The 14685-nt window shown below is 50.5% G+C and overlaps 1 protein-coding gene across 7 annotated transcripts in view; it reads right to left on the minus strand.

Moving 5' to 3' along the window:
- Nucleotides 1–14685, minus strand: part of CUNH19orf47 (chromosome unknown C19orf47 homolog) — a 15263-nt gene continuing 578 nt past the window's right edge. For 3 of the 7 annotated variants that reach the window (XM_063252762.1, XM_063252764.1, XM_063252763.1), the window contains exons 2-11: nt 14199–14370; nt 12344–12460; nt 10422–10473; nt 7069–7156; nt 6853–6967; nt 6192–6273; nt 4305–4442; nt 3365–3520; nt 1880–1950; nt 1–1257 (exon numbers count right to left, since the gene is read on the minus strand). In XM_063252762.1, coding sequence (XP_063108832.1) covers nt 763–1257; nt 1880–1950; nt 3365–3520; nt 4305–4442; nt 6192–6273; nt 6853–6967; nt 7069–7156; nt 10422–10473; nt 12344–12388 — 1242 coding nt within the window. In that variant the 5' untranslated portion in view covers nt 12389–12460; nt 14199–14370 and the 3' untranslated portion in view covers nt 1–762. Of the gene's footprint in view, nt 1258–1879; nt 1951–3364; nt 3521–4304; nt 4443–6191; nt 6274–6852; nt 6968–7068; nt 7157–10157; nt 10307–10421; nt 10572–12343; nt 12461–14198; nt 14371–14685 lie in introns of those variants that run through there. The other 4 variants (XM_063252766.1, XM_013159207.3, XM_063252761.1 and 1 more) reach the window with 4 other exon arrangements.

A 14685-nucleotide genomic window follows, 5' to 3' on the forward strand; every position in this document is an offset into this window, starting at 1 on the left:
TTCGGAAGTCACAAAAATATATTAAAACACATGTTGTGTTGTCTCTCTGAACTGGCCTCCCTTCCCACTGCCCCTTGCCCACCCACCACCACCAACTTTCAGAGAAAAAGATGCCCAGGGCAGGAAAATGAAGGTGCCCCAGCTGCAGCCCCGAACCTGGGGGCCCCTCCAGCCTGGGAGTGGAGGCGGCTAACAGTCTCTACAGGCTCGACGCCACTGCCGACGAGGGGGCCGCTGGGAGGCCGGAGGTGCAGGAGGGTCGGGCAGGACACAGCAGACAGTCAGGCCTTGCCACAGGGACAGAAAACAGAAGAGAAATGAACAGGGTGAAGAGAGCAAAGTGACATTATAGCAGCGGGGGAGGGAAGGAGTGAGGGAAGCTGGGGTGTGGGGAGCCAGGAGCCCCAGGAGACACCCCTCTGGGGGCAGAGGGAGAACACGGAAGCTGCTGTGAGGGAAGGGGTCTGTGGGAGACAGGGCACTGGGCGCTTGGGAGACGGAGAAAGTGGGTCCTGCCAAGGCCACAGCCAGAGAGCAGAGAACAGGGCAGGAGGGCAGGGAAAGTCCCAGAGCAGGCAAGGCCAGGCTGTATCGACCCCCCAGCCCAGGAAAACCAGTGTGAGGCCTGAGGGCTTCGGTCCAGCACCAACACCAGAGGGAGAAAAGCAGTGCCATCCAGAGCTGGCAGGGAGGCCAGCAGCCCACTAGGCAGACTCAGATGGAGCCGGGAGCCTAAGGGGCCACACTCTGCTCTCGAGTGGGCTAGAAGGTCCTTCGGCCCAGTCTTTTGAACACGCTCACCGTGCCTGCATGGTCCATCTGAGCACCAAGGCCCTCACTGGAGCTGCTCCCCCGGGGCCCCACCAGAGTCCTTTTAATGGTGACCTTGACCTCAGCCGAAGACTTACTCTTGGTGCTCGTGACCTGGCTGTCCTGGGCCTCAGGCACAAGGGCAGCCTTGCCCAGTCTCTGGATGATGCTGACTTTGGACAGGGACTCTGGCTTCCTCTCGAGAGTGGGACGGGAGGAAGGGGCAAGGCGCCGCAGGGTTGGGGTGGCAGCTGGTGTGGCTGAGCTTGTGGCCTTAGCTTTGACAGTCAGTGACGGCTGGGGACTGGCCTTCACTGGGCCCCGTCCCAGCTTCTTCAGGACGCCAGCATATTGCAAGACAGAGCTGCTGCTGTCATTGTCACTGTCCCATGCCAGGTCCTCATCCATCTCTGGGGTGGCCCCCAGGCGGCTGAAAACTCCTGTGGGCTATGAAGGTCAGACAGGTCAGGGAGTCATTTAGTCACTCAACACCCTGTCTCCTCTGTGCCTGGATGAAACACCGTCCATGGCATCTTGCCTAGTGCCTGGGGCCTAGACAGTGTGGGCCACGGCAGGAAAAGCTACTCTGCTGTGGATGCAGAGCAAAGCCTCAGGGGGTCACCAGCGGGGAGCGGCACGCAGGGCTGCTGTGGGGACAGGAGTTGGAGGGTTTCAGAACAGAACAGTTAGGAGGCAATCACTCTTTCCAGGCAGGGAGCGTGGCAGCAGAGGCAGACACAGATGGAGTCACCTGACAAGCTGACTCGCTAGGACATGGATGACAGACACCCTGCAATGGGCACCTGAGGAGATGCTTTGGAGCAAGCTGCTGAGGACAGTTTAGGACAGGATGGCTGGGAAGAACCCAGCAGAAAGCAGACTGAGGTCACAGTAGAGATCAGGGAATGGTCAGGGTCAGACAGAAGCCGTTAGTGCAAAGAAGGCAACTGATGCCTGAAAGGTGGGGAGGCTGCTGGGGCACCTGAGGGCAAGAAGTGGAAGTGTCAGGGACAACACCCTCGACAGACAGGAGTTGGGAGACCCGAATCGCCCACTGTTTCCAACTTACCCTGCTCCCTGTGGTTGTGTCGGCCTTGGTCTCGGCGCCAAGGCGGTCAAACACGGATGTCCTGGGCAGACCTGAAAGGAAGTGAGGCCATCAGGGAGCCCTTGCCGAGCAGCTCCTGGGGCTCAGCCTGGGCTGTGCACCCTGCAGACGCCAAGGGAGAGGACAACACCAGTCGGCGCTGCTACTACAGGGACAGCCTGTGCCAAGGCAGGCTTTGCATCTCACTGCTGGCTAACAACCCTCACCCACAGCACCTGGCTAGTGTCACACGTGGCAAAGCTTGACTGACACCCACAATTCCCTGAACCTCAGTACAGGTTTATGAAATGTGCGCGGGTAATGCTTACCGGTTGCTTTAACTTTGGAGGTCATGGGCTCTGAGAGAATCTGACAAATGGTAATGAGTCTTCTCCCTAAATCATAACCTAAATTCTCCACCAGTAGAATGTTCACCTAAATCATGGTGTAAAAGTGCTATCGAAATAAATGACCATTTAAAAAGAATGAACCTAGCCGGGCGTGGTGGCGCACTCCAGTAATCTCAGCACTCGGGAGGCTGAGGCAGGAGGATCCCTGCAAGTTTGAGACCAGCCTGGACTACAAGGTGAGCCCAAGGCCAGCCTGAATTGCATAGCGAGACCCTGTCTCAAAAAGACAAAAAAAAAAAAAAAAAAAAAAAGAATGAACATAGCGGGCTGCGGATTTAGCTCAGCAGCATAAGCGCCTGCCTTGCAAGCAGGCAGCCGTGAGTTCGATCTCTGGTACCAATAAAAAGGAAAAAGACAAAAAAAAAAAAAAAAAGAATGAACATAGCACTCAGGAGGATGACACAGGAGGATCATAAGTTTGAGGCCACCCTGGGCTATATAGTGAGTTCAAAGCCAGCCTGAAATGCACATCAAGATCTTGTCATCCCATCAAGTCACCCAAAAACCTTACATGGAGTCTTGTAAAAAGATCTTAATAAGAAAGCTATAAGACAATACCTATAGGATGATGTTACTTGTGTTGAAATGATTGAAACAGCCATGGGATACAGAAGTGAAGGGAAGCATATGCTGTTACTGCAACACCTGGAAGTTTTTGCAGAACAAATACAATATCCTGCTGTAAGAAGCCCATCCCTCCAACATTATCTAGGTTTAGCCTAAATCTCAACCAGACTCCTCAGACTCACAGCAGCAGAGCTCACTTCCGGGCACCTGCCCCTGCCAGGCACAGTAACTCTTTCACTAAGGCAGGCCAGGCTGTTCCTGACCCCTCACCCTCAGCCCCAGGGCCAGAGCCACAGAGAACCCCAGTCACATGAGCTGCAGGACACAGGGCAGAGGCAGTGTACCGCCCTCCTCTACAGCCACTGTTGCTGCCCCTGGGCCCAAGGCTCCCCAGTCCTCCACTGAATTCTGTTTCCCAGCCACCGCCTACAAGCGTGATCAACAAAGCAGCAGAGTGGAAATGCGGTCTGTCCAGCCCACGGGCCAGTACCTTTGGCTGCTTGCTGCTGCTCCAGGATCTTGCGGGTCCGGGGTGTGGTGCCTTTGGGCATGTTGATGATGTACTTCCCTTCCATCTCGGCAGTGACCCGGCGCCGCTTGGTGGGAACTTCCAGGCTCTCCTCGTCCCTGTGTGTCAGGGCAGCTGCTGGGAAGAAAGGCATGGGGTCAATGCCCTCCCGGATGGAGGGCTCTCCAGGGTGGGGATAGACAGCCCTGAGCTCCGTGTCCCCTTGCCTGCTTCCATCACTGCCCACTGGGCCATTAACTGCGCTCAGAGGTCTGGCTGCGCTGGGACCAGTGAGGGCGCTGGAATCCCCAGGCTTTGTGGCTCATCCTGATCACCCTGGTGATCCCACCAGACCCAGAAGCTGTGGGGTGGAAGGAGGTTCCAGGGTACCATACAGGTGGTGCTTTCACACCTGTGCTCACTGGTGCTGTTTGTTTCTGTTTTGTGCTCACTTCTTTAAAAAAAGGAATCAAGCTGCATGCAGTACTTCCCATCTGGGCCCTGTGCATAAGTGAATTCTACTTCAGTTTATAAAATAGGAACCCCTTCAAATGCGTCAAAGGGTGAAACCTGTCTGGCTGCTGAGGAAGAAGCAGGTTCTTTACCACTGACCCCAGGCAGCAGGCACAGCGCCAGGCACCAGACGGGGCACAGTGCACCTCCACTGCAGAAGCCTGAGCCACTGAGCGGAAGTGTGGCGCGCTCGCGCCTCAGCTTGCCAATCCTGTTTTGTTACCGTCTTCGCAGTTAGGGTATCACTGTCTCATTCTAGACATGCAGAAGTGAGGCCCACAGAAGCGATGAGTCCAAAGCTCGTGGCCTTCAAAGCTCCTTGCAAGGACATGGGAGCAGGCCCCCCAAATACTTTCTGATGAACCATATTCACACGCAGCTCCCCCACCGCCTGCCCGGGTCCTCTCACCAGAGGCCTTGGCACTCCTTGCTGCCATCTTGTTGGACACAGTGACTGAGATCTTGGAGGTACTGGTGTCTGGCCGCCTTGGGGGAGTGCTGGGTGGGGAGTCACGGTTCAGGCTGTTGGTGATCATTCGGGAGGCAGCTGCAGAAAGCAAGGGGAGGGGCCGGTCAGGCAGGCTCTGGGCATAAAGTCTGGTCCATAGTCCTAGGCCAGGGTGGAGAGGGCGAGCACTCGACCGAAGGAGGAAGGGGCAGCCAGTGCCACCCATGTGGCTACACTGCCCTCCTGATGCAGGGAGTGGGCTTCCTCTTCTAGGAACCAGCCCATCACCTGTCACCCTGACCCACACTATGCTTTCTTTTTCTACACAATCCTTAGCACTGCTTGACAGTAAACTGCCTGTGTGTGCTTACTGGTGATATGCCCACAGGAATGCAAGCTCCATGGGGAAGCCAGGTCTGTTTACTGTTCTATCCTTAGTGCCTAAAATTATGACTGCCCCTCCATAGGCCCCCATGAATGTCTACTGAAGCTACCGACATCTCTGATAGGACCCACTGTAAACCAGTCCTGCAGTCGAGGAAACCAGGATCAGGAAGGGGAGCCACTCAGCCAGACCCCTGGGCAAAGTGGGTCCGATTCTGGTTGAACTGGCCAAGACACAGGTGGCCTCTGCCTGGGCATAGGCAGGCATCTCCTGCAAATAAGAGGGAAGGCCGTGGGTGTGCAGGTGGGAGCTGTTAGTATAAGGACTGTGGGCCCAGCTTAGATTGAAAGAGACAGGTCTTTCCTCACACGCCGTTGCCGCTAATAGCAGAGCACAGGCTCTGGAGGACTCCTGAGGAATAATCTTCATGCCACCACTGTTGCCTGCATTGAATGCTGGCTGGCCCAAGGATCCATCTGTGAAAGCCATTTGGCTGTACCACTGTGACCAATCCTCACTCTGTATAACTGCTGTAGTTACTGCAGAAATGAGCCCTGATTTGTTTAGCTTTCCTGCATCCATGCCTTTGGGTCAGCCGTGTCCATATGCACTGTGTCAGTCTCGCCACAACACTTGCTTGGGCAATTAAGTGACAGCAAACACTGCCCACACGGTAGCACACACCTATAATCCCAGCACTCTGGCAGCAGAACTTGGAGACCACACAATAAACAGCAAAGGTTAACTTATGTGCATGTTACATTTTAGAATTTTATTTAAAAAATATTAAAAATTTTGCAAATTCACTTATTCATCAAAATTCGCTTGCAGATGTAGTTCAGTGCAAAGACCCTGAGTTCAACTTCCAGTAGCACACAAAGGAAGGGAGGGAATGAGGGAAGATAAGGCTGGCCCTGAGGCTCAGCAGTAGAACATGTGCTTAGTGCGTACGAGGTCCTGGGTTCACCTTGAACACCACCAAGGATAAACAAAGAAAGAAAACAAAATAAACTTTAGTTCTACACTGGTCAGCTGATGACAGTGCTGTGCCAGAGGCTTGCAGGAACTGAACCCTTTACTTCCCCTAGGCCACTGGTGGTGACCCTGTGGCACCTGTGTTATTTGGGACAAAAAGATGTTAATGTCTGAGTTATTTTTTTTCTAAACTAAAACCTCCGCAATCAAGTTAAATGGCAGTGTTGGCACTTTGCGATGAATGAATGGGTTTTAGGTTGCAGTTTGGGCACTAGTCTCTAAAGGTTCGCCATCACCGCTCCTGTGTTCACTAGTTCACAAATGAAGTGACTGTATAACCATGAATGAGAGTGGCCTGAAAGAGGAGCCCTGACTACCCAGAGCCTCACATGGCTTTGCCTCTATCTCTGCAAACGACAGGAGGAAGAGATGCCCCCTTTAGTGACAGTATAGGGAAAGGAAAAGAGCCCTGAAGGGACAGGACTCACCGCTAGAGGTGCCACGACGTAGCTCAGCTGGAAGGGGGCTGGGGCTGCAGGGGACCGACTGAGTGGCAGCTTTGCACATATCCTATAAAAAAAAAACAGGCACCTGGATTAGCACCGCAGAGCCAGGGACTGGAGATATGAGCCACATCCTAAGGACCAGAGCATGCCTGCTATAGAAAAGGTGAAAACATTTTGCATCTGACCAGGAGAAAGTGTCACACACACCTGCACTGGGTACCATGCCACAAAATATACAACCAGTGTTCTTTAGAACTGTCAAGATTGGGCAGGGGTGTGGCACAGTGGTAGAGCACTTGCCCAGCACAGCCCTAGCTCCTGGGGTAGAGGATCCTAGAGAAAAATGACAATTATTGTGAGGAAGATGAGAGCTCAGGATAATCACAGTAACTAGAGTCTTTTCCAGGCCCTACATTAGGAAGCATGCACTGTTCTGTCATATCCTTCAAGCTGTTTGCCACCTGCTTTCCACAGGCAGAGAAATAAGGCTCAGAGAGGTTAGACAACAGGCTCACTGTCACACAGCAAAGGGCTGAACGAGCCTCAGAACTCAAGCTCACCTGGTGTCAGCTGCCAGGCCTCGTGCTGGCTTTACAACTGCTCCCACTAAACTAGGGACACAGAGTATGCACAGAGCACTCACCTGGCGGTGCACCACCTTGGCGTGCTTGAGGATGGCGATGATGTCACCCACCACGGTCACGCCCAGCTCGTTCATGATTTCCTTGTTGAGATCTAGCAGCATGCTCTTCTGGATCCTGCAGGGGATGGGGAGCAGTGAGGCCCCAAGTGGGCCCCGGCAGCAAGGCAGCCAGCTCCCCCAGCCCCCAGGTTCAGCCAGGCACTGCAGCCACCTCACCTATTATCCACAAACATCACAGCATAGTTTACAGCAGGTCCCGGGGGGATGCCGGCTTCCTTGAAGAACTGGATCCACTCAGAGGTGGCTGGGGTTAAACAGGGTTCATTACTTATGTCAGTCTCTTTAGAGAACAGAGCAGCAGTGGCTCCATGAATTACATGCCCACGGCGCAGGGGGCCCTATGCTGAGTGCTGTGTACAGAGGGGACGAGAAATTACAACACAATGAGACTCCCTGATCTGCTAGGGAGGAAACTGAGGCAGGGAGGAGTTAGCACAACGTTAATGAGGTGAGTCCCCAACCCCGGATCGCCTTAACTAGCTGCCTGTGTCCATGCATCTCTGGCCTGCCCTGGAGCTCTCATGTTACTCCAAGCACCTGACCAACGACATGTGAAGAACCTGAGACTCCCTACCTTAGGCTCCCCACCAAGGAGCCTAAACCCAGAAGGAGGAGCACATAGCAGTAGTACTCTCTTCTGCTACAGGGGCAGCCATGCCTCAGAGAGAGGGAGGAAAGGTACTAGACCAAGCTTTGGGCCTGGGTTCAAACCCCAGCTCTGCCACCTCTGATTGAGGGGCCAAATTAAGGCTCAGTGTCTTGGTTTCCTCATTTGCAGATGTGGGATCTTACTATACATCTGACTCAGCACCAATCAGGTCCTGTTCCAGACACTGAGGGTACCACCGTAGAGCATAAGATGAAGTCTGATCTCATACAGGTGATGGCTTCATGTTAACAGTACCAATACCTTTGGGCCACTGCACAGACTCAGTGAGAAAACCCACAGGAAGGGCTTTGAATGGGGCCTGGCTGAGAAGATGTCTTCCATCCACATCAGCTATTACTGTCATCACTACGCTGTCACTCAGCAGAGCTGGACGGGCACGGCTCAGTGGTGCTGCATATGCTCAGCACACTGGAGGTTCTGGGTGGGACACTCCACACCACCACCACCAAGGTGCAAAGCCGTGGCAGACCCACTGTGAGGTGTCACTGCTCCTGTACTTCCTCCCTGGCCCTTCAGCTGCCACCCTCACTGTCCCAGATTTGTCAGACCAGGTGTCAGATAGGAGCTGTGATTCCAAATAGAGCATTCTCTTTCTCACATTTTAACGTCTCTGAGGGCCATGGCTTAATTGGCAACTTCTTTTGCCCTGCTCATGGTACCCGACAGTACGCTTACCAATCTGTGCCATTTCAGAACAGAAGAAATCTGGCAATACTTTGCCAATTTTCCTCTTAAGATAACTGAGGCTCCAAATTGAGAAACAGATTGACTCGGGATGTGACATTTTACAGGGGGCACACAGGGCTCGGGTACAAGCCCATGGGCCACAGCTCTCCCAAGAAAGCTCTGCCCAGCCAGCAGCCTGAGCCTTGGGACTGCAGATAAGATACTCATGCCCTCTGTAGCTCCTCACCCCTCTCCAGAAAAGCAGGGGGTCATTCCCGTGCTTTACCCAGGCACTGCCCACCTGCCAAGCTACAGGGCCCAGGGTTTCATTACCAAGAGCAAGCACCTCTAAGTACCAAAGACCACCACAGAGCCATTCTATGTCTACGTAATCCGCTGAACACGCAAATCTAGAGGCAAAAAGTTGCTAGGGGTCAGGAGGAAAGAGAGAGAAACCTCAATGGGGTTGGAGCTCTTCATGGAGAGTGATAAGAGTTTGGAAATTGATTGTGAAGATGGTTGGACAACTGTGAATAGAGAATATAAAGACCATAGAATTGTACGGTTGAAACTGGTAAAATATACGTCTGTGAACTGTACCTTTAGTAAGCTGTGATTAAACAGAGGAAAAAGTACTACATCGGCTCTCAAGAGTACAGAAACCCCTATGTCCAAGGGCCTTGGAAAGGCCAGCGTTCATCCTTCGGGTGTTACTAAGGAAGAAAAAGGCCTGGCTAATTAAACTGTCACAAGTCACTGTGTGTTAAAATGTAGCCCCACTTCAGAAATGTTACACCGGGCAAGGTTAGCCAGGGGTTGCTGCATATACCAGCAGACACACAGAAAAGTCTAAACTGATAACAACAGGCCTCTGGGAGGCTGAGGCAGGAGAACTGCAAGTTTGAGTCCAGCCTGGGCAATTTAGTTACTCAACAAGATCCCATCTCAAAAAAGAAAGTGGGGTGGGGGGCTGCAGTGTAGCTTAGTGAGGAAGTCCTGTGTTCAATCCTTACTACAGGGGGAAAAAATGTAAAAGTGGTCACCGCAGGGTGTCTATCAGAGCCTCACAGAACAATGCAACTCCCCCAGACAATAGCACCCATAAACAATGGTGTCACTCATACAGTGAAGTACTGTGTGGCAGTCAAAAGACAGGAGCTGTTTGGTCACAGAGATACCCCTCAAGAATCCAGATGCACAAAAGAAGCCAGCCACAAAAGGACACATGGCAAGATAAAAGAAAAAGCAAGCCAAAAAAAAAAAAAAAGACACATGGCAAGATTTTGTTCCCGTAAGTTCAAAATCCAAGTCTATAGAATGCACCTGTGCCCAATGACCACGAGGAGAGGTAAAGAAAGGTTCATGAAGATGAGAGCGTGGTTTACTTTTATTTGGCAGGTAGTGACTAGGGTAGGACCCTCAGGTCTGGCAATACTGCAGCTCGTGCCTCATTTGGTTAGGACGACTCTGGTTTTTTTTTATCTCTTTGCTAAACTATATACACAAAAAAGTATGCAAGCCAATACATATTGCTCTTTTTCTCCCCTGTGGTGCCAGGGATGAAACCCAGCCCTTATCTATGCTAAGAAGGCATTGTACCCTTGAGCTACACCCCACACCTCAGGGGCCATTCCTAAACCAAACACATTCTGGGTACCAGTACCCAGATCAAGAAATAAAACATTTTTGCCAGGTGTGGTGGCACAGGCCTGTGATTTTAGCATGTGGGAAGCTGAGGCAGGAGGATGGTGTTGAGTTCAGGGCCAGCCTGAGCTACACAATGAGTTCAAGGCCAGCCTGAACTACATGGCAAGACTCTGCCTCAAAAAAACAAAAACAAATCTCCACAGTTAGCATTTGCTGATCTTACATGCAGTAAACCCCTTAACCCAGAAGGCAGTAGTATTACCTCCATTTCACAGGTGAGTAAACCAAGAGGCCAGGTGGGAGATCCGCTACCTTCATGACCCAAGTTCTTCAGGACTTAGCTTCAAAGTCAGGAGGCCCAGACCCGAGGAAGGGGTAGGCAGCTCAAGCAGGCCCCAGCCCGCCCCAGCTTCGTCAGAGCACAGCTGCTCCTGCCAATGCTGACTCCCTCCCCCCTCCCCCTCCCAAGCCGTATGTCAGAACGGGCACCAGGAAGAGGACACCAAGCAGACAAGGCCAGACTCACCCATAGTCACTGAAACCATCGTCTCCCTCGCCTTGACCTTGCTCCCGGGAGCCTGGAAAAGAGTACAGAAGAAGAGAGCCCATGAGCGGCCGCCGTTGCAAGCTTGTGTCCCTCTCTGCTGTCTGCCTATCTGCCTGCCAGAGGAGCATTCCTGGGTTAGGGGCTCACCACCCAGGAATAGCCGAGCAGCTGGCAGGACGTCAGCCGGGGACAGAGCTGCCACCACAGCTATCACTCCGGCCTGGGGTGAGGCCCAGGATAGTAAATGTTCACAGTTCCAATCCCACATACTCCAAAAGTCTGGTGGAACAGAAAGAGGAACCTCCTGTCCTGTCCGAGACTTCCACCATAATTATCCATTCCTTTGCTCATTTACTCAGATACTATTTACTGAGAACCCACTAAGTGTGAGGAAGTTAGGGGTGCCGCGGGGAGCAAAAACAGACCTAGCATACAAGTGGACATAGGGCAGGGCAGACTGAGAGGAAGCATGGAAAGCAAATCACAGTATAATTAAGTGTTAGAAGCCATCAGTGTTATGGCAAAAACCCGAGAGGCCTACGCAGGGAGGGGTGCAATTTCCAATAGGGTGATCAGAGAACACCTAAAATGACAGGTAGAAGCCAGGCGTGGTGCAGCCTCCCACCACTCTGAGAGGCTGAGGCAAGATGGTCATTAGTTCAAGCCCAGTATGGGCAACTTAGCAACTTGGTAAGATCCTGCCTCAAAAAGGGCTGGAAAGTAGCTCAGCATGAAGAGGCCCTGTATTCAATTCCTGGAAGAAAAAAAAAGGGGCAGAGCGGTGTGGAGCAACCAAAAGGGGAACAGCGAGAGCAGAGGTTTAACAGAAGAAGGGCATCCCAGAAGAGGTGGCAAGGCCAGACCCCTGAGACCGCACCTGGCCACACCACCTTGACCCAAACTTCCTCTCTTCTGCTCCTGTCTTTTTCCTCTACTCTGTTCCCCTCACCCAGGCCCCCAATCCAGGGTGCTGAAAAGACCCTGGATTTGAAGCACTGTTCAAGCCCCCCAAAGTCTCAACTCATTTTGAAACTGAGTGTGCAACCCAGCCAAGTTACTTCTCCAGCTGGATGTCGGTGTCCCCTTCTCTGAATCAGGATGACACAAACATCACTCACCTTGCAGACTGCTGTGAGGGTAAGGTCAGTTCTATGGATAAAGGCACTTGAGACAGTGCTTGATGCACACTAAGGAGAGTGGAGAGTAGCCCCTGATCTCATTGCCTGGCCCAACACTCCCTCTCTACCAGGTTCTTTATCTGCCTCCCAGTGTGTTTTGTTTTATTTTGTTTTGTCTTATTTTCTGAGATAGGCTCTATAGTTTTGTTGCCTAGGCTGGCCTCAAACTCCTAGGCTCAAATGATCCTCCTGCTTCAGTCTTCCAAGGAGCTGGGATTCCAAGCACTGTACCCAGCCCACCTCCAATTGGACTCAGAATACCTGGAATGCCTGTTCTACTGTCTTCCAGGCAAGCTCTCTCCCTCTGCTTGTCATCACCTGTTTTGTGACACTTTTTCTAAGTCCCACTCCAAGCCTCTCTCGTGGACCTTAGGTAGTATTTCTCTTATCTTTATCTGGCTTCTCGTGAATCCCTGAGTGATATGCACCACCAAACACATAGTTCACCCTGCTCATACTCTAGAGTCCACTTTCCCTTCTGGATTTATCTGCTGGACAAACATAATATGGCAGGCATCTCTCAAAGAACAGGACATGTAGAGGCCTTTAGGCAGACAGAACAACTCAACGCCAAACACTAATTGCGCCAGACCCACAGCAGGTGTCAGGGTGACGTCGACTATGGACTCACAAGGGATGACTATTATTAGCCCTATTTTAATCAATAAAAACCTGACCCAGTGAGTAACAGTCATTTGCCAAATGTCACATCTAGCAACTGACCTTACTAGGATTCAAAAACAAGTTCTTCTTGATTCTGATGCCCATGGAGTTGCTCCTGTTGAGTGTTTATAAAATGCCAGGAACTAAGAATATACATGTTTCATTCTCACAGCCAGCCTGGGGGGAAAAAGAAAGTAAAAATGAAAAGGGGGAAAAAAACGGTTAAAAACAAAGGAGAGTGTTGGAACCAAAGTCACTAAGTAACAGCAGGGCTAAGACTTAAACTCAGGTCAGCTCAACAGCTATGACTGGTGCTGATTTGGGGATTACTATGAACCAGGCGCTGCTGCGATGTACCACTGAAAGATCTCATTTAACGTTTACCAGGGTCCTTTACATGTTGGTGTTCTTCCCTCACTGCTGCAGAATTTCTACTGTCCTCAATTTCTTCTCTCTGCCATCTCTTTATTGAGACAGAGTCTCCCTATGTTGTTCAAACTGGAATTCAACCGGTGGTGATCTTCTTGCCTCAGCCTACCAAGTGCAGAATTACAGGTATGGGCCACCACACCAGACTCCTCTCTACCATCTTAAAAGCCCATCTCGGGGCTGGGGGTTTAGGTCAGCGGGGGCTGGGGGTTTAGGTCAGCGGCATAAGCGCCTGCCTTACAAGCAGGCAGTCGTGAGTTTGATCCCCGGTACCGATAAAAAAAAAAAAAAAAATTAAAAGCCCATCTCCAGAGGTAACTTTTTAAATAGTTAAAATTAACAAAACAGTAATTTTAAAACGGTAGCTACCAAAGGCACATATCTGTGATAGAAAATTTCAGCCTGTCATTGTCCACTTCTTGGGAAAAAAAAAAAAGAAAATCTCAGCCTGGGCAAACCCTGTCTCAAAATCAAAAAAATAAGGGCAGCATATGGTGACACACATCTGTAACCCCAGCAGCTGAGGAAAGAGGATCACTGCAAGTTCCAGGCCAGCCTGAACTGCAAAGAGACCCCTGTCTCAAAAAACAAAGAAAAACTAACTCCATCTCGCTTCAGTTTGTCCTATCATTCTTGTCACTGTCTGAAGCAGTTGTATAAAATTCTTTTGTATCTTTATTCGATATGAGATGTGATCAAAAATACAGTCAAATGGGGCTGGGGATTTAGCTCAGTGGCATAAGTGCCTGCCTTGCAAGCGTGCGGTTGTGAGTTCGATCCCCAGTACCAATAAAAAATAAAAGTAAAAAAATACAGTGAATGCTGCTGCGAGGTGCCAGCCAAGGGAAAAGCAGGCTTGTGAAATCACTGATGTGCTAGGCTAGATGTGGTAGCACACAATTGTCATTCTAGCACTTGGGAGGCTGAGGCAGGAGGATGGCTGTTAGTTCAAAGGCAGCCTAGACAATATAATGAGACCTTGTTTCAAAACAAAACAAAAAAAAACACTGTGATATGTCTTCGCCCACCTTATTCACTGGTTATGGTACTGCATGACTTCTGGCTTTTCCTCAAAGTCAAAATAACCAAGAAAGGGAAACATTTTGAATCAATTCAGGATATTGAAGCAGCCACAAACCGGACAATAACAACACTCATGAGAAAGGACTTTCAGAATTGCTTCCAAAAGTGGCAGGGAAGAGTGTATTAAAGTAGATAAATGGCAATATTCTTTTAACTATAATAATTTCTGAATTTTTTTTTTGAGACAATGTCTCGCTATGTAACCCAGAATGGCCTCTAACTCAGTTTCCCCATTCCTCAGATTTCAAGCACGTGTCATCTCAGCTAGAAATTTTTCTTTTCTTCCTGGTACTGGGAATCAAACCCAGGGCCTCCCACTTGCCAGGCAGGCTCTGTGCCACTGAGCTACATCCCTGACCCAATTTTTAAAAATTTCAACACACACTATCTTTTTCGATCTTACCCCATATAGTTTGTTATCCCTTCTCCAATCAGTTTTCATTCGCTGTTTACAATTTAATAGACTCTTGGTTCCACTGTATTTTGCTTAAGTTTTCCTTCTTCCCAAAGGAGGCAATGTTAGTCTTCCATTAAGATAGCAATATGAATCTTCCCACTTGAATGAACTGAGGAAACTGCAGCAGTGATTTTCAAGAAAAAGAAAAAATTACAAGACTCAGCAAAACTCGGGCAACAGTAAGTGGCAGCATGTCGATTTCCTCGCTCGGGTTCTAGTTTTCATACTGCTGTTCCTGAGCTTTTCTCCCTTCTGTACTTTCTTGGCATTGCCGGCTAAGCTAATGACTCTTGGAGTCATCATTTTAGTTCCAATCTGTGGAGCTCTTGCTCTGCTACAGGCTCTACATGTAGGTTGCATCAGAATCCATTCATCAAACCTATCAGCCCTGTAAAGAAGAGGAAACTGGGGTCCAGAGAGGTGAAGGCAGAGG

Source organism: Cavia porcellus, unplaced genomic scaffold (genome assembly GCF_034190915.1).
Source record: "Cavia porcellus strain 051 isolate PalLab524CR breed Dunkin Hartley unplaced genomic scaffold, mCavPor4.1 scaffold_7, whole genome shotgun sequence".
Classification (NCBI taxonomy): domain Eukaryota; kingdom Metazoa; phylum Chordata; class Mammalia; order Rodentia; family Caviidae; genus Cavia; species Cavia porcellus.